The 20,347-nt window shown below is 39.8% G+C and overlaps 1 protein-coding gene across 3 annotated transcripts in view; it reads left to right on the top strand.

Moving 5' to 3' along the window:
- The window catches only part of ADAMTSL1 (ADAMTS like 1), a 468,821-nt gene that overhangs the window by 293,615 nt on the left and 154,859 nt on the right, over nt 1–20,347 (top strand). For 2 of the 3 annotated variants that reach the window (XM_054186241.1, XM_054186242.1), the window contains 2 exons: nt 7,171–7,216; nt 18,314–18,550. In XM_054186241.1, the coding sequence (XP_054042216.1) occupies nt 7,171–7,216; nt 18,314–18,550 (283 nt within the window). Of the gene's footprint in view, nt 1–7,170; nt 7,217–18,313; nt 18,551–20,347 lie in introns of those variants that run through there. The other variant, XM_054186243.1, reaches the window with a different exon arrangement.

The following is a 20,347-nucleotide window of genomic DNA, read 5'->3' as shown; positions in this document are numbered from 1 at the left end:
GACAATTTTTTCTCCTTTTCCTTTATTTTCTCAAGTTTGATTTTTGTTATTTTTATTGGACTAGCCAGTCATATTTTACTGAAAGTTTACAGAGTGTCATTTAATGCCAGCTGTTACTTAGAAAATAACATTCAGTGGCTCCGAATAATGCAAAGAAGAAGTTGGAAATAAAAACTCGAATAAACTCTATTCTGTTCAGCAATTTCTACAACAGAAGTCCAAGGTCTCCTTACTTTTGAGTAAATATAACACCAACCTTAAACTCCAAGGGTATCAGAAGCTACCGAGAGGAAGACCTTTGCGTGGGTTGGAGCACAGTTGGAGCTGCAGATGATCATTGTTTGTATAACATTCCCCAAAAAAGTCTCAAATCTGAACTCTACCCCTCAGCAAACTTCAGTTTTGCTGTCAGTCAGACAGTAAGTCAGGTTTTGGTTTGGACTAAGTATTAAATAAAGTCATTTTTTCCTATTTTCTTTTCTTCTAACAGCATCTCATTGATAGAATGCATGGTCATATTCCATATGTGTATAGCTGTATTTCATTCTTTTGATTCGAGTGAAATTACTCTAGATAGACAGTAGAGTTTCACAGAGTAGAGCCCAGTATGATGGCTTTTTTTTATATTCATACTCATCCCCTTCACATATATGAGGGTCAATATTTATTTAATCATAGAATCATAGAATGGTTTGGGTTGGAAAGGACCTTTAAAGATCATCTAGTCCATCTCCCCTGCCATGGACAGGGATATCTTTCACGAGATCAGGCTGCTTAAAGCCCCATCCAACCTGACCTCGAACACTTCCAGGGATGGGGCATCCACAACTTCTCTGGGTAACCTGTTCCAGTGCCTTACCACATGCAGTGTAATAAATTTTTCTTTGTGTCCAACCTAAATCTATCTGCTTCCAGTTTAAAATCATTGCCCCTTGTCCTGTCAGTAAAGGCCTTTGTAAAAAGTCTTTCTCCATCTTTTATCTAAGCCCTTTTATCTATTTAAAGGCTGTAGTAAGGTCCTCTGGAGCCTTTTCTCCAGGCTAAACAGAGAATCACAGAATACCTCGAGTTGGAAAGGACCCATAAGGATCATCAAGTCCAACCCCCTGCTCCACGCAGGACTACCTAAAACTAAACCATATGACTAAGAACATTGTCCAGATGCTCCTTGAACTCTGGCAGGCTTGATGCCGTGACCACTTCCTAGGGGAGCCTATTCCAGTGGCTGACCACCCTCTCAGTGAAGAACCTTTTCCTAATGTCCAATCTGAACTTCCCTGAGGCAGCTTCGTTCCATTTCCTCATGTCCTAGAGCTGGTCACCAGAGAGCGGAGATCAGCACCTCCCCCTCTGCTGCCCCCCCTTGAGGAAGCTGTAGACTGCAATGAAGGCACCCCTCACCTTTCTCGTCTCCAAGCTGAACAAACCAAGTGACCTCAGCTGCTCCTCTTAAATTTTGCCCTTGAGACCTTTCACCATCTTTGTTGCCCTTTTCTGCACACAAATAGTTTGATGTCCTTCTTATACTGAGGCACCCAAAACTGCACAGAGTACTCAAGGTGGGGCCGCACCAGTGCAATGGAGAGTGGAACAATCACCTCCCTCAACCGGCTGGCGATGTTGTGCTTGATGCACTCGAGGACACGGTTGGCCATTTTGGCTGCAAGGGCACACTGTTGGCTCATATTCAGCTTGCCATCAACCCAGCCCCCCAGATCTCCTTCCATGGGGCTGCCTCTTATCCTCCAGTTTGCATGTATATGAGGATTAGTCTGTCCCAGGTGGATAATCTTGCACTTGCTCTTGTTAAATTTCATACAGTTCGTGGTTGCCCAGCTCTCTAGTCTACCCAGATCTCTCTGTAAGGTCTCTCTGCCCTCAAGGGAGTACACAGCTCCTCCTAATTTAATATCATCGGCAAACTTACTTAATGTACATTCAAGTCCATTGTCCAGATCACTTATAAAAACATTAAAGAGCACTGGCCCTAAAATTGAGCCCTGGGGAACCCCACTGGTGACTGGCCACCAGCCTGATGTGACCCCATTTACTATAACTCTTTTTGAGCTGATCCCATCAGCCAATTGCTGACCCAATGTATTATGGACTTGTCTAGCTGTGTGCTGGATTTTATGTCCAGAAGGATACTGTGAGAGAGAGTAACAAAAGCTTTGCTAAAATAAAAAACCCCACACATCTACTGGCTTCCCTTGGTCAACTAGGTGGGTGACCTTGTCATAAAAGGAAATTAAGTTGGTTAAATGGGACTTTCACCTTGTGAACCTGTCTTCAACCCAACTCTCTCAGCCTTTCTTCATAGGAGATTTGTTCCAGCCCTCTGATCATTTTTGTGGCCCTCCTGTGGATCTACTTTATCAGGTCAATGTCTGTCTTGTACTGGGGACCCCAGAGCTGGATGCAGTACTCCAGGTAGGGTCTCATCCACCCGGGTAGGGTTTCATCCACCAGTATCCCCAGGTCTTCTCCTCAAGGCTGCTTTCAGTCAGTTCATCCCCCAGCCTGTATTGATATTGGAGACAGACCTGGCCCAGGTGGAGGACCTTGCACTTGGCCTTGTTGAATTTCATGAGGTTAACGTGGGCTCATTCATGTTAAGTACGACACATCATTTACATCAGAATAATGGATTCCCTAATAATAAGATTGTCAAAAACATTATTTATGCACAAAGTAGTTCTTTGGTGGCCACATATCAGTGCCTGTGTTTTCATTTGCTTACCCAGCTTCCTGTGTGTAGTGACTAAAGTTGGTATTTTGCCTCCAGGTTGTTTATTTTTTTACTCCTGTAGAAAGGATATTCATAAGATCTGTAACTAAATTTGCCAGGGAAACTTGGCTTGTCTATCCATGCCCATTTTTCTTGTCTCAAAGTTAACTATTCCTGTAACACTTCTGATATTTCACTATTTCACCAAGGTGCAGAAGTCTGTAAGTGACAGTTTCCTAAACATAAAGAATGAAAGATTTTTTTCAGTTGCAACACCAAGTTGCATGGCAAAATATATCAGTACATCTACACAATCCATTGTGGCAGGCAAGGTGCTTCTTAACAAAAGAATATGGAGACATTTAAACACATCTTTTCAATGTATTGTCAATTGAATGATTTGGACATCAAGTTGGGCAAACCCGACCACACAGTTTTAAAAAGTGAACTCAAAGTCAATGCAGTTCTGATGCATCTTCCTTTTTCATAACAGTTTGGTGTCTGTGGCCTTCCCTCACATTTCCTTTAAGGGAAAAGGGATATGCTGAAAGAATAAAAGAGACTCTTTTTTCCCCAGAGACGGACAAACACAGAAATTGTATTGAGGATGAGAGGGGTTCATAACACTGTGCAACTTTTGGGAAAGAGGTAGGAGCAACCAGCTGAGAAAAAAGAGATACAAGAAGGGGTTCTTGTGTGTGTAGCACAGCCTCATGCTTGCTGGCACCGGGGGAAGGGGAGGCCTGACACAGCCTGCCTAAGATCTCGTGGTAGGAGAAAGGCCCACAGCATACTTTTCCCACAAGTACAGTGAAGAAACTAAAATCTGCCCCAGAAGAGTGGTTATTAAGGGGTGTGAAAATAAAGGAGAGTGAAGATTGTCCAACATTACATCAACGTTCAAACCCCTGTAGTGAACAGTTGCATCAAAATTCACATCCACAAAAATAACCTACCTCTGGCTCATAGTTGCTTGCTTATGTGGAGACTTGTTTCTTAAGAAAAGCATTTCAAACTTTGATGACTGCTGAGAGTGGCAGGAGTTGATGAGGTCCTCCTCTGCAAATCTCTTTCATCGTCTTTGGTAATTACAGTTAAAGGCAACTTTGGCATGGGGTTGCTATTCTTTCTGGCATAGATTATTGCAAGGCTTCTAACTCTAGCTGAGCACAAATACACATTTACTTTAGACCTTTGGGAGGGGGGGAGATTTGAACTAAGCCCCTTTACAAACTGGAGCCTGGAGAAATAAATACCAGGGTTTCAGGTTGTTTACATTAAGAGAAGTGAATATTTTAATATATTAAAAGTTGTTAACCTCTTTCAGAAACTTTACTGGAAACAAGTGACTGGATTTGAAGAATGAAATATGATTCCCAATAGCTTGCTTTTCTTTCATATTCACATGAAAATAATTGCCTGTCAAGCCAAACCCTCAGCTACCTTTTTCCTCTGTAAAATCCCCTGCAGTGTACAGATAACAGAGAAGACTAGAAGTACCTCTTACTGCTCCCACTCTTCATGTGCTCCCCAAGACGAGCTTGCCATTTTGGGTCACTGTTGACTTTTCCAAGTGGCTGTGTATACTCCTTGTTGATACAAGTTCTCATTTATCCCTGCAAAGCTCAGAGAATGTGTGGTGACTGTATCTCGTAACATGGTCTCACTAATCTGCTGTGGTCCTTTCTTGCATGTTAAATACTCTGTCCTGTGGCATTCTGCAAAGCATCCACACTGAGATTTGGGACCCGTACCTTCAATTCAAACCCTGCCTAGAGGAGAAAACCTGGTCTGGCTTGGTGTCATGCAAGATGCTGTGTATTTCACTCTAGCAGGATTAAGTTCACTAGACGGTTTCAGCTTCCCTATTTTAAGCATAAAGAGGTTCAGAAACAGAATTTACTTTTAAAAATCAAAATCTGTGCACCACAAAAGCTGCTATTTATTTTTTTTTCAGAGTCTTTTTAACCATCTATTTTTTTTCCACAAATGCGAAAATTTTGAAACCAGAAGTAGATACTTCACTTAAAGAAAATCTGGAATACTGTACTAAAGCAGCATAGAACTGAAATGCAAACTACTCTGCAAATCTATTGTCAAAATATATTAGTTCTGGCTGAAAGCAGTTTGCCTGCTTTTTGTTCATGGGCGATAACTGGGAAACTAATGAGCTCAAACAACGAAACCCCAAAGTTTGGTCTTGAAGAAGGGGACAAGGGGATTTTTGCAAGAGTGGTTCCTAGAGTTCATGAATCGTCACAGCACATCCAGAACTGCACATTTTCTCTGAACAACCTTGGCCATTAGCCAAAGGAGGGAAATTGGAGGAAAAATCTGAATAGTTCTGTGGCATATGTCTAATGAAAGTACCTATTCTTTTCCCTAATAAAAAGAATAAGTGAAAAATAAGCATTTTTTTCATTTCAAAACAGACAACATGAAGAAACTGTGAAAAGAAGAAACTGTGAGGCAGATGGTAGAAAGGAAATTTAAATTTCCCTGACAGTTCAATGGTTATGAGATTAATAAATGATGGTAATTGACCTGTGGTAACAGCAGGTCTGTGTGAAGCAAAGAGATGTCTGATGGGTTGTATGGCATTTCTGAGAGACAGATGGGGCATGTATGAAGCTTGCTCAACAAGGTATTCGGTGTGGTGTAGAAGGCCTGCACTAGGACTACCTGCATGCTGCGTAATGTACTTTTTTCTGTGCTATCTATCAGTGTAAATCAAGAGTACCTCTGCTGAATGTAGTGGAGTGTGAACAGGTTTGGCCTCCACCACAATATCACTACCAGCTTATCGATATTGCTCAGGAATGACTGAGGTTGGTGGGTTGGTTGCGTGGTTTGGTGTTTGGGGTTTTTTTTAGTTCATAGCCTGTTGTGAATATAATTGTTATTTTTGAACTGCTAAAACTGTTTTTTTCTAGTGCTAGATACTCTCTGCACATTTTTCACTTCAGTGCATGCTTTCAATGATCAAAATTTACTTGAATTAATTATATAACATTACAAAAGCATTGAATTAGTGGTATTTCTATTATGCTTTTAATAGCATTCTTTGTATGCCAAATGCTACACAACAGGATATGTTGTCTTTCTGCTTACATTTCTTCTGAAAAAGTGATAGGGTTTGTTTACTTGTTTATCTTCTCTTGCTATCATTGACACCACTGTGACACATTTGCAAAACCGTGTTTTGCCCTGATTTTGTACTCATGTAGGTGTAAATGACTACTGGAGGAACTTCACAATTAAGTCTTGTGGATAAAGGTGGGAGGAAGGATGACTTCAATAATTTAAAGGAAATTCATTCAGTTTATTTTAGAGTTAACTCAGTATGGAAAAAGTTTTAAAAAACACCAAGGGAAAAAAAAAACAACGACACAAATGCATGCAGATGCTGTCCTTTCTTTTGGATAGTTCAAAATGGTTTGGATTTAAAAATTCCGTCTTGGCAGGCATTTAGTCCTCAAGGAATGTGTGCTTGTTAAATTCTGGCCAAAAAAAAAGGGGGGGGGGGATAAGTTGTGAAATTAAGAAATTAAAAATGTAAGGAATTCTATTCTTTTGAAGGATAATCTTTAAAAGCCAAACCCTGCATTCTGATTTGTACTGAGCACCTCCACAGAGTATGCTGTCTGAACTCATAAAACACATGAAACTTCACCTAAGGTCAAATACTCGGAATACATGCTGCTGAGTGCTAAAAAGATATCTGGGTGTTGACCTTTCTTCTGGGAGCTCTGCCAGCATAAGGGCTGGTATGGGTCTGCTGTGGAGGAAAAGGAGGAGAGCCACGGAGAGCACACATCAGGGCACGTGCCCTCCTTGACCTCCGCTGGGCCCAGCTGCTCTTTGGATGCTGTTCTGCAGCAGGGATCTGGGAGTAGCGCGGGGCTGGTGGATCGGGGTGGGGAAGGTTGATGCTCTCCTTTTCCCCTCATCAAATTGGGAAAAAGCCGTGTCCTGCTAGCCTGTCATTTCTTGCTGCTGCAGACATGTTTCCTTCCTGCCGGTGCATGGCTTGTTCCCCAGCAGACCAGACAAAGCCCAGCTGCTCAGACTTTGTCAGGGTGAAGGTCTGTGCCTGGGTGGACGCAGAGCTCTCTGCTTTTGTGAAATCATTGTGAGTAGCTGGGAGACACATTGATCTCCAACTAAGCTCTGTACTCTCACCTCCAACCTCATTTATAAACTGATGCCACCTTCTAGAAACTCATTTTTAAAGCAAAGGTAGGAAACTGTGGAGCTGTAGAATTCATACCTCAATACCTGTATAGGGAGAGAGAGCCCTTTACTTTGGGGAAGAGGGTTGGTGGGGGATTAGGTCCTTAGAGATCTTTCTAGGAAAGATGCTGACACAGTAAACACTGTGTATTTGCTTTTTATATTCAGCTATTAATATTTTTGGGTTTGTTTTTAATTTTTGGACACAGGACCTGTGAAGGGCGAAACATCCGGTACAGGACGTGCAGCAATGTGGTAAGTATAGCTTTGATATGCTACAAATCATCGCATACAACAATCATGTCCATATTACATAAAATAATTCGGTAACGTGATAGTGAGAATACTGTAGCTACCTAAACTGCCTTCATACCACAGGACCACAGGCAACCCTTTGTCAGTTTCTTGAAAAGCTGGGGAGATTATGGCATAGCATGATGCTAAAACTGTTTGGAAGGGATTGCAGTCCCAGCCTTTCCAAATAGAGTCTCAGTGAAACTTCAGAGCTGCTCTTTACCACCCGCCTGGTAGAAATCAAGACCACTTGTGTTCCCAGTATTACGTTGGTAACCAGCTGGTTCACATTGGGCAGTTTGTCAGGCTGGAGGATTAAGCTGTTAAGGATTGAAGACAAGTTACTAAGAGATACATGTTTCTGTTCACCTGTGCCCTCCCAGCGTTGGAATTACATTGCATGTCTTAAAAAAGCAGTTTTAGGTAGCCAGTGCCAGTGTTTTGGCCTTTACAAAGGCTCTTGCTTGTTTTTTATGTATGGTGAACGTAGTTTTCAATACAATAAAATAAGAAACTTCAACTTCAGTGCTCACCAAAGTGAGAGTGTGTTTTCACTGGTGAAAATGGAAATAAAGACTTTCATACGGAAAGTTTTATTGGATGCCAAGAATAGTAAAAGCTCTCAAATTACATGGAGAAATGTCAGTTTTACCAGTAAAGATGGAAAATGAAATCGAACGTGCATGGGGCCAAGCTTTCTCACGCCTGATAGGGACATATTCAGAAGCCTTTCAATAGGTGCTTTGTCTAAAAATGTTTAAAAGTTTAAGTTAAAAAAATGAATACGTTCCCTCATATTTAGCTTATATTTTCTTCAACAGACCACAGCTCACAATGAAAGAAAATGCTTCTATCTGAGTTGTAGTCTCCCATGCAGTAAGATTTCTCACACTTCTTTCTCTGAAATTTGTTCTGGGTGTATACTTTTTGTTCCTGAAATCTCTCATGAGTCTAGGCATCTGCCTCACTAACTGACAAGAACTACAGCAGTCAATAAATAGATCTGCTGGCTGATTAACAGTCCAGTTTCCGCCTCTGCGACACTTGGACTACACCATGAGCATGGAAGGAATGGTTGATTTGTGCTAGTCAAGTTGCCTGCTGTAGCTATGTGGAATATGAAACAAAAAGAATGGGGGGGGGGGGGGGGAAGAGATACTGTTAAAGGCTAATTGGACTACAATTAGACCCATCAGTTTTGTTTTGATTTGTGAATGCATGCGCATTGTGACAGTCCCCTTCCCCTCCTGACCTGCCCTGCGTATGCTCAGAGCAGTGAGACAAACTATCATCCTGCTCTGCTGCCATTAGCTGCTCACAGATCACCCTAACGAGAGGCTGGGGTCTTACCCGTGTTGCAGCCCTTATTTTGGAATCATTGAGCTTAACTTTCCAAGATAAGGAATAATTATTTAAATGTTATTTTTAGCTTAGATTCTGTTTTGGAAATGTGCACCTGAACAGTTTTCCTTCAAAATAAAACCTTTCATAGTTTTGTCAGGCAATTCCTTTACATACCTTGCATTTGGCAATACTGGCTCCAGAATTTCCAACATAGCAGTGAGGCATGCAGCTGCAGAACTCAATTATTTCATACCAAATAATCCAAACTGAAACTTTGAAAGTGCTTTCCTATGCTGAAATCAGTGAAAGTTTTGCCACTGAATTACGAAGACCCAGGACTGCATTTCTATTTTTAACTCCTTTTTTTGGAGAGGGTAAAGAAAGGACTGTGCTACATTGCTCTTTTCCTTAATAAAAGGATTAAATGAGTTTTCATTTGGGTGTTTGGGGTTTTTTTGGGTTTTTTTGTTAAACTTGCAAAACTAGCAGAAAATCAAACTATTCCTGAGCTTATGACTTCATCATAGGTTGACCAGGCCCTCCAAATGCAGCTTTCAGCTTTCTGTCGTAAGGAAAGTACTTGGCTGTATTCATTTCACAGGCATTTGATTTAGGGAAAAGTATTTTCTATTTTTAAAGTATGTTGAGTCTTTGATTCACATGTTACGCCCTTCCACCAACCATCTCCACTCATCTGAGATGCTGTGCACCTGTATTCACAACATCAGTCTTTACAAGGGCACTGCCACCATGACCAGCATTAGAAGTTGTGGCAGGATCCTGACATAGCTGTGGTGGTCCTCAGCCTCGTGTTTCTGGGGCTGGGTACCACTTTCAAATACCTTGTGCAGTGCCAGTGGAAGCCTAAAGCAGTTTGTGAATCCCGGACGTAAAACTGCACTGAAATCCATTCTGGTACTAAATTGTGTAGCTGTACCACTGAAACACTGTTTGTCTCTTTCAGAATACTTTAAAAAAATCATATACTTTAATGAAGCCTACCGTCTTGGTCTCCAAAATCCAAGGATACACACACAACTGAGTCTTGGAAACAATTCATTAATCCCATGATTTGTTGTGGAATTCTGCACTGGAAAAGGCACACAATATTTTGTATATTTTTGTTAACTCTGACTTCACCTTCTAAGATTTCATCCACAAAGACACTGAAAATCAGAAGGACAAATCTTCCAGGCTCAATGAGACCTACAGTTTCATCTGTTAGATGACAGTCTGTTACTTTAAAGGAAAATGAGAGCAATTCCCCCCATTCCACCCCTTCAAATGAAGCTAGCTATCATGCATTGTGGAAAATTCCTTTTTGATTCTTGTGGAAATCAGTGAGTCCTGAAATCCAAGCTTTCATTACCGTTAGCTTTTGCATAACTTGAGGACTGATGTTATTGTTCAAAAAATAACCTATCTTTTCATTTTCTGTAAACTGTCTTTCTGTAAACGGATGCATTTTTGTTTATATGACTGTCCTCATACAGGAAAGGCAGGGTAGTCACATACACTAAAAGCAAACTCTTTATTTCAAAGGTGAAATTGGAGAATGGGAAGAATACTTCTTGGAGTCTGGCAATGAACACGTTTTCATAGGCACTATCATTTTCAAGATTTTGCTACAGCTGGTTTTAATTCATCCTGAAATTAAATTACAGGGGGAAAAAAAAGAATGAGATAAAGAAAAAGAGAGGCAAGGGGAGAGAGTGGTATGCCTGTTTCTTCAGTGACCTGTGTTATTCTAGGGATGCTGAACCGTTTTGCGTAGTATCGACTGTAAGAGAGATTGATACTGCTGTCTGTAAAGCTTCTGAGCAGTCCTTAAAAGAACAGATCCAGTCCAGTATGTTCACCACTCGCATTGCCTGGTGTTGATCAGAATTTGGAAAGATTATGGGTATGAAGCCACATGTGTAAATAGTAAAAGAAGGAATGAGAGAGTCTGAAGATGATTTAGGGTTGAATTGCATCTGCTTTTTTTCTTCTTACTATTCATATTGACTCCAAGTATGTTTCCAGCCATTTTAGAATATAATTGTGGAGGGGAGAGAGGGAGTCATTTGTTTTTCTTTAGAAAATTACTCTGAATGCAATGAAAACATGTTTTTGCATCTAGCTGGGTTGTTATACTAAACATTATGCAAAATAAACAAAAATATTTCCAAACTGTGAGTAGGATTTATTTACTAGTTCTTTTTTTTTTTCCCCAAGCTATTATGCTCTCTGTTCCTTCTTCTAAGCACGTTCTTAGTCACCAGGTTCGCTCCAGCCTTTGTACCAGTGTGCAGTGTATCATGCTGCCTCATTTGCCCTTTCTCTTTTTCAGTCCTTCTGCCACTACGCTGTTTTTTGCTTTCTCTTCCCCCATTTACAGGAAAATCTATCTGAAGGATGTTTGTTGGAATGTATCCTGTCTTCGTGCCTTCTCTCATCATTCTCCTCAATTATCAAACCCCTTTTTGTGATTGAAAACATTTTTATTTTCCCTGACATTTTTCCCTATATTGGACTGCTTCCTGAATCAGACCGGGGAAAAAAAAAAAGATATGCATGAGACTGGCACTTTGTTCCCAAAGGACTATGGTTTTTGTATTTACTTGCTTATACCTGCCAACATGATGATGAACACTACATATAAAGCTGCTCTTCAGATTTTGCTGTTTGACATGAAAATAGACAATGCTGGAAGCTGCACGTTACTAATCCTCTCAACAAGGTTTAGATGCAGTTCTGTGAAGCCTAACATAAAATTTGTAGATGGTAGATCCCATTAATCAGACCACCAAAACTTCTAAACACCACCTGCAGCTCTTTTTTATATATACCTCACTTTCTTCACTTGGCTGAAATACCAACTGTAATGACATCCCCCATTTTTTGGCTTGTATTCAGACAAGCTGCTTCCATCCCTGTTTCTTATCAGCTCATGCTGCATTTTGTACACACCAGCACCAATATTGCCCATCTTACTTTTGACAAAATGACACTATCTTCTTTCCAGGCACCAAAGCCCAGCCTGTTGGAAAGTGTCAAACCTAAACTTCCATATATGTGCATAATTTTCAGAAGCATTGGCTTACGTATATGAGGAGCATCATCACCAGGTATAATTTTTCAGAGCTACAAAAATGATTAGCAGGTTTTAATTTTTCTGCTCTCTGGTGGCTAGAAGTGCCATGTGAAATCTTTTGCAATCAAATCTCACAGTTAGCATTTAGCAGCAAAATAATAAATAAATAAATAAATAAATAAATAAGTATAAGCATTACATATATCTCCTTACTAACACCAGATTTACTTAATGTCAGTTTACTTTTTAAGTGGAAATTCTTCCAAACTCAGATCATTTATTGTGACTACAGTCTGTTCTTTAAAATGCTGTATTTTAATATCTACCATCTTATTTCTGAATGGGTGCATTTTAAAACCTCAGTGTGTCATCTAGGAATTATTTCTTTGTACTTGGGAAAGAATGCATTTAGTATGTTACTAATGGTAGCAGCTTTGACTTCTGAATTTGCTGTCCTCTCAGCAAGTAAATCTCTGAATCTTTTACTATTGAAAAACAGAACAAAAAAAACCCCATTACTGCCATTCTATGTAAATGCATCAAGAATCTTTGTAGATCAAAGAACCTGGATCATTTCCATGACAGTGGCATTTCAGGACTCTGGGTGATTCACAGATTTAAATTCAATATTTCTGATAATAATTTTTTTTTTTTATTTTAATATTTCTCCAATATATCACCAATGTGGCGTGGCATCATGGATGGCCATGATGCTTTTAGAAAAGCGTACTCTCATATTATGTACTTGTATTAGTTTTTGACTGAAGTATTTGGAAGTTTTTCAAGCTTAAATACAAGTTACTGTATCTAATTTAAACACTTCATTTTTAAAAATACAAACAAACAAAAATTTTAAAATTACATGAAAACCTGCATATTGAATTATTTGCTAAAAATGGGAACATACTTTAAAGAAAAAAAACAACCCCAAAAAATTTTTGGTTGAAAATTGATTTTATAAATCTTTATAATGACAAGTAATCATGGAGATTTAGATCTATACTTTACTGACTGTTTTAGCTCTCATCTCCACTCCATGTTTATTTAATACAGAGCAGAAGCATCTGCTAATATTCCCCCATTTACTTTGTTCATATTTTTTCTGTCATGCTTCTACCTGTCAGATATTGCAGTGTCTTGGGGTTGTCAGAGAAAACTGTATTATGAGCCCCTATCGATCTGAGCAGCTGAGCGTGATCCTAAATTACTTAGAAGTTCACAGGAATAGATTAGTGAAAAATCTGGTTGCAGGAAACTTAATTCAAGTAGGGCACTCAACAAGGCTTCAAGGCTGAGTGGAGTTTCCATTAAATCCCTAGATCTCCGAAGTCTCTGCACTTTTATCTAAAGTTCTTATTTAGTCTTGGGCAAGCCACTACTTGAAGACCTCAGATTTTCTTTCTCAGTGGGGAAACTGGTGTAGCTGAAAGGCTGTGCGTACTTCATGGAACTGGTTCAGTAAGCTGTTCTGTCAGATGCTGCACAGAGTAGTCCAGTTGTTAGTCATTTTTTGCACAGAGGAAAAGCTCCAGGTATAGTAAATCATTCTTGGCCTCTGCAAATATACAAGCACATATATTGTAAACTGTTTTAAGGTTCCTCGACTGTTTCCACCTATCGCAGCTTAGATATGATCTTCCACATTTCACCCACTAAGTAAACTTTAAAAAGCCTGACCCTCTTTTGTCCCATGAAATCTGATCTACCTATCACCATCAAGGGACATCTGGGATTCATCTTATCTTTTCCACTGGTTTGTTGATTAATAGAAATTGTTTTGAATGGGATTCAGACATGGCAAAACTCCATGGACCTTATGAATTACAATAGGGTCAAATAGGAGGTCAAGTTAAAAAAAAATTTTGGATGTGAGGAAGCAAATGAAGCCGTAATAATATGGCCAGCATTAGGTGCCTAAGAGGCAAAGATGAAACTCCTGTGTTTATTTTAAAATGGTTTCATACATCAAAGGGGTTCCTGATCATCTTTAAAATGATATATATTTTCATTGCAGTGGAGGAAATCTTGACCTGAGAGGATGAACGGAGATTATAGGTATCCAGCACAGTCTCAGTGTTTCAGGAATATCTCATGAGCCTTCACAAGCTAAAGGTCATGAAACAGCCACCTAGGACTCACAGAGTTAGAGGAGGAACAGTTGTTTCCTATTCAGTGGAAATTTTCTTCCCTAAAAAGTCTTAATGAATAGGAAGCTTGAAGATAAATGGGCTTAGATGAGACTTTCAAGTTTATTAGTTCTTTCTGATTCTTCAAGGAGTGCAATGGCAGCGGTTCCTCATGTCTGCAGGGGCCCACAGATAATTTCCAAAAGAAAACAAAACTGGTAGGATTTGAATATAGCACCAAAGGTGGAGTAACCTGAAGCAGGACTGTAGTGCTTTTGTGGCCAGATACCAGTGCTGCTGCATGCTCCAAGCCAAACATAGGCCATGCGGATGTGGTTAGCAAAGTACCTCGCAGAACTACATAACCCACACAAAGATATGCTACCTTGGGTTCCCTGCTACACTGGCTCGGACCGTGACTTCTTGCCATCTCAAAGTGTGGGCACATATGCTTGTCGGTCAATCGGTTGTGCAGGTAGACAAAGTACATGTTGTTAGGTAGCTTCCAGGATCAGACCCTTAGGTGGAGTAAATCATTAACTTCAGGCAGGCCAACGAAGCAGTGCAAGCTGGCAGCTGTGGAGGATCCCTTTCCACCAAGCCCCCATGCACGTACCGAAAGCAGGCTGATTTTTTTAAAAGAGGAAAAGACTTTGTGGAGTCAGAGTCTATAGTTTCTCCTGTCCAGCAGCCAGCGCTGCATAAATGAGGGACAGGAAGAGTGCTTCAAAACGGCAAACGTTCTTATCTAAAGGTGTGCAAAATGTTTAGAAGCAAATAGCAACTTACTGCTTGAACAAATATGCAAAAAAACCACTGGCTTTGCCTTATCTGTTATTTGAGCAACTAGAATACTCATTTATAGGCTGTGAGCTTATGTCTGTCTTTCATTATATGATTGCACAAAGCCCAGCACAAAGAGGCTCTGATCCCCACTGACATGTAATACAAACAATAAATAGTAAATTTAAAAAGCAAAAGAAACCCATGGACAAGAGATTAGTAAGCAGTGCCAAGTTCTGTACAGTTCCTACTTTTTTTAGTCTCAGTGACCTCTGATGATGGGTAATATTCGGACCATTACTTTTTTTAACATCGTCCATTTTGGTATAAAAAAACCATTACACAGGTTATGCAGGTGTTATGTATATAGGTGCAAGTACATGCGCTTTCTTAACTGGGAGGAAAGGTCCCCCCTGAGCGGAAGGGATCTTCAAGGCCTTCAGGTAGATTTAGGATTCAGGATTTCAGTAGGAGAAAAGTGGTGGGACAGACTGTGACCCTTTTTCATGTCTGTGTGCCAAGATAAGTATGCATGTCTGCATTTCTGACTGCTTGAATGTATTCTTTGAATGGCTTCAAGTTTCACATGAAAACTTTTTTAAACACAAGCTCTACTATTTGAATCCATTGTTTTATTTTGATCATGATATCAAAGACTTGAAGTATTTAACATCGGTCCTGGTCACCTGCCGTGTCCTGAAAGCTTGTTATGTTGACTGTACGTTTTTTCTGTCTTTGATTTAAAAATAAAATCCAACACAACAAACATAGTATTGAATACTGTACAAAGCAGGATTATGAACTCTGTATGTCGTGTGCTTTATTGGGCCTTTCTGTCTTTGTAAAAATAAAGCTATTGTAAGCCAGAAAGTTTCGAAGGTAGAGCCAAGCTTGAACCAAACAAGAGAGCTGGCTTGGATCTCTGCAACAAGCCTAAGCCAAGCCAATAGACCTGACTGTATTCATTAATGGACAGAAAAATTCAGAGAAGGGTATGCACTAGAAGATTTTGTGGCAGGAAGTAAGGCCACAGTGTTCCTCTTTGCTTGTCTCTTCTCTGTTTGAAAATAGAGCTAAACCAGATCTTCGATCAAGCTGTAACTGTCTCATTCATCCTCTGTTTGAAAGCAGAACATAAAGACCACTTTTTCTCTAATTACAAAGCTACAGAAGAATAATGAATTTCCACATTTTTTTCTGGTCTCTTCACTCTGTGCTGCAGTCCAATCTTTGTCCTGTATCAACAGTTTGCCCAGATCACAAAAAGAGCCTAATTGCCTCCAAGTTTTTCTGGAGATTTTAAAGTCAAACTGAAATACATTCAACATTTTCCTTTTTTTTTTTTTTCATCTTCCATAACATATGAATAGAAAAACTGTCTGCTGTCTAAGTCCTCCAGCAGTAAAATTCCAGTTACGAGCTTGGACTTTCAGCCTCCACTTTCAAAAAGGATGAATGAGCTCTGGATTATTGCTCTTTGATATGTATTTTTCTAGAGCAAGATTTATCCCAAGTCCTTTTTTCCTCTTATGCTTTAATCCATTTAACCTTTTCTAGCAGGAACACTATTCCCTGATACTTAGGCAGGAGAACTTTTAACTGGAGCTTGACCCGGTACTTTTGGGCTGCAACACACTCAAATACAAAGCAAATTAACTGAAAATTTGCTACCATGGTACAAAGCAAATTATCTGAAGCTCTGCAGTTTAAGGCCGTGGCTTGTATGTGTGTAGAGTTTAGTTCCCTATAAGAAATGTTTGGAGTGGTGTGATCCAACATCATCTAACATTCAAACAAAATGGGCATAAACCACATTGCCACCACACAGTGAATGAGAGGCCAGGTTGGTTATTCTGGGTTTGAGCCAAGGGTATTCAAATGACAAATTTATAGCCAAGATTCTGCCAATTTGCTTCAAGTGAAGATTTGAAAGCTTGATTTTTAAGGCAAGTTTTATTTTAGACCTTAATACTAAGCAATGCTCCTTCAGAGTCATAAAGTGACATGCAGCCCCCATGCGATCTGTGTTGAAAGCGGTAATAATTTGCCCTATTTAAAAGAAGCAGAAAAGCGTTAGTGAATGAAAGTGTAGAAAAAAGGTCTGAGAAACCTTAGAAGAGATATTTTGCCTCAATAGCAGCAAGACTTTCCTAGCTGGGAGGAAAAGAAGTCTATGAATAAGGGTGTCAAACTGAAAGAAGGTAGATTTAGATTGGATATCAGGAAGAAATTCTTTACTGTGAGGGTGGTGAGGCACTGGAACAGGTTGCCCAGGGAAGTTGTGGATGCCCCTTCCCTGGAAGTGTTCAAGGCCAGGCTGGATGGGGCTTTGAGCAGCCTGGTCTAGTGGGAGGTGTCCCTGCCCATGGCAGGGGGGTTGGAACTACTAATCTTTAAGGTCCCTTACAACCCCAACCATTCTGTGATTCTATGATTCTGTGCTTGAATTTCTGTAGGATGAAGTAGTTTGAGGACAAACAGAGAATACAGGCATTTTATAAGGATATTGTCTAGTTATGTGGTTGTGTATACATCAAAATCATTCTCTATTGAGTCTACATTTATGATTCTCTATAAAAAAAATTACAGTCCTTAAGCAAAGGGTATAAGAGGTTTTCATTTCACCTGCTATCATTGAGAAGCAGATTTCCTTACAGCACCAAGTTGGAGGACTCTCGGGCCTTAATAATCTGAGGCAGCCATATTGCCAACATTTGCTTTTTTGTCACAGTTCTCATGACGTTTAATGTTTTTCCTAAAGCTTAGCTCCTGTATTCCAGTAATTATGTAAGAAATTCATATTACTTCTAAAAAAACCAATGAATCTCTAGCCTTTGTGGTTGCTTGCACGGGAAAACTTGAAATATCACTCTTCAAGGATCAAAAACTAGAAAGGAAATAAAAGGAACTCATGTTTATTTTGCTTGAAGTCTCATGATTTTGAAGGTCTTGCTCTCTTGAGAATTTGACTCATGCTTTTCAGTCCTAAATGATGGCAACAAAATATATGTGGGTAAGAAAAGCCTCACATTCTCATCAACAAGAGACTTTAAGTAATATGAGTGGTATTTGTTTTTTATATCAGGTATACCAGGTTCAGAGCAGGGTTTATGTGTCTCCTCCTAAAGGGGACAATGGGTTTTTTAAAAGGTCTTACCATTAAAATAATAATAGGTTGCTAATTATGTGAGTTATGAAATCTTAGGTTAAAGAAATGCAAGTATGTATCACATTTTTCTGGTTCTTGTTGCCCTACCAACTGATGTAGGTCACTGAAGGGAAAAAAAAAAAAAAAAGCTAGTGAGAAGAACTTAAATAAACAAACGATTAAATCACACAATTCTTTTTTCTTTCTCTTCAAACAAAGAAGAAAGTTTGGCTGGAAGAGAGTGGCTGTGCACAGACACTTCTCCACATATGTGCACAAATGGAAAGAGGCTCAGCAAGGGCATTTCAGAGCTGTGGTTAAGACACGTACAGTGCATTTCTTATGTCCCAAACATATTTACACATGGTCTTGATGTTCTTTCAATACTTTTGCAGCAAGAAGAAAGAAAGGTATAATTACCCAGTTGAATTCTGTGTGGCTGTAGCTGTTTCAATCAGTCTTTTTTGTCTAAACAGAAAATCTGTCTACATCTGGCAGCTGTGGAGTGCAGCCAGCTGCATGATACTGCGAATGGCTGTCCCGAATAGACCTGCTGACCTTTTCCTCTTTGTTTTCTGTAGGACTGCCCACCAGAAGCAGGTGACTTTCGTGCCCAGCAGTGTTCTGCTCACAACGACGTCAAGTACCAGGGGCAGTTTTATGAGTGGCTTCCCGTCTCTAATGACCCCGACAACCCATGCTCGCTGAAGTGCCAGGCCAGAGGAGCAGCTCTGGTTGTGGAGCTGGCACCAAAGGTTCTGGATGGGACCCGGTGTTACACTGAATCCCTGGACATGTGCATCAGCGGCTTGTGCCAAGTAAGGACAGAAGCCCTACCCTAACGCCTTTCCTCGTGACTCCTCCCCTCAGATCTCTCTCACATGCTCACTCTCCTCCTCCATACTTGTGTCATTTTAAGTTCTTCATTTTAATCATCTGTGTTCATTCTTGGAAGAGGTGTACAAATTCAAAGGTTATTTGCTCACTTTGTATTTCCTTGGGGGTTTCTTGAAGGAATGTATTCTCAGTTTTTTAACAGTTTTGTACAGTTAGCCATGATAGCAGATCTCATTTGAAAACACCATAAGAAAATAATGGCTTAGCTCTTAGTTTGGATATACCAAAGTTTTCCAAGTCTATGAAATTACATAATCTTTGAGGATTATTGCTCCCTGTAAATCACAAACCACATAGCAGTAGATGACGTAATAAACTGGAAAATCTACCATTGATTTGCTACAGAACTAAGCAAGCTGCTACATCTCCTTCAGTCTCAGCTTCTCTGTTTAAGTGAGATATGGGAACTTTTTAACCCGTCACTTCACAGTGCATGGAGATGTATTGATCATTCAACCAATTTATTGGCATCCTAATGTGGTTTTATATTGCCTTCAGGCTTTTACTTATATATCGCTACTCTTCTGAACATATGTTCATCAGACGTTGGTCTCCTGAACTACATGTAGGCTACAGGCTGATGGAGGGAAGGACATATGTGCCATCTCGGTTAAGTACTGAACACACCCGAATCTCAGAAAAGGTTGAGTCTAGATTCATGTTTCAGTGCCTGGTCTCTTTCAAGTCTATGTAGACTTGATGTGTTGTTGGCTTTCCAGTGTATTTTCAGCCGCTTTGTGTGCCTTTGGAATCTTTCTTCCCTGTTTCCTTTCTCTTTGACTTTCTGTTTAGAGCCAGAAGCAGTCCTGCAGTATGTGAAACAGAGTAGGCAGTTACTGTGCTGATCTCGTTTGTGATCTGAAGAAGCCAATCATCTAGACCTCTTGACCTCAGCCAAGTGCATAAGTTTCTCAAAATTCCAGATTGCCTAAGGAGACAAACTAATTTCAGTCCTCTTCTGTGCTTTTTAATCTTTTAGAAACTTAACTAAAGGCACAGGAATCTGGATGGGTGAATGATCCAAAGTATTCTGCCTCTAGTGGCCTGGAAATTAGGAGCAGTACATTCAGGGTCTGTGTCAGGCTGATTTCTTTTTTCGTCCAAATATGAAGCATACCTTTCTGAGAAAATCTTCCCTTCGGAACAGAGTTTGTAAGCATCTACTTCTAAAACAAAGTCATTTGCATTCTCATGACACTTCTTAGTTCTGGAAGGTTGAAGGAAGCCACGCTTTTACAAATATGAAGACTGATGTTATTTCATAACTGTCTTTGTGGCTAAGGTAAGTATTTTGAAAACAGACAAGTACACTCACAATAGTGTCCCTGAGGAATTTCAGTTAAACTAACCCTTTCCATATATACCCTAGAATGGTAGAATATTTTTAAATGAATAAACACAATGACTGCATATTTACCATGTTCTTCAACATCCAGTTTCTTTATCAACATTTTCCATGTACTTTACAACTACTGCACCATTTTTGAGGATGAACAAAAAAAATATTGAAGTACAAATGCTCATGCTGCATTCCTCACAGTGAATATTTTTATATTTTTGGGTGTGTTAAAGTAACTCAACATCTAAGATCCAGAAGATTAAAAAGTGGAATTATGTTTTTTAACAGGTTCTTTGCAAGAAGTAATTACACTATCTCGGGGATGAAGAGGTATATTTTCTGGATTGCTCAGAGCAAAACTACCAAAGGCAACTCTAAG

Source organism: Rissa tridactyla, chromosome Z, assembly GCF_028500815.1.
Source record: "Rissa tridactyla isolate bRisTri1 chromosome Z, bRisTri1.patW.cur.20221130, whole genome shotgun sequence".
In the NCBI taxonomy this organism is placed as follows: Eukaryota; Metazoa; Chordata; class Aves; order Charadriiformes; family Laridae; genus Rissa; species Rissa tridactyla.
The sequence above is the reverse complement of the archived record's forward strand: the minus strand, read 5'-3'. Positions and strand labels throughout refer to the sequence as shown.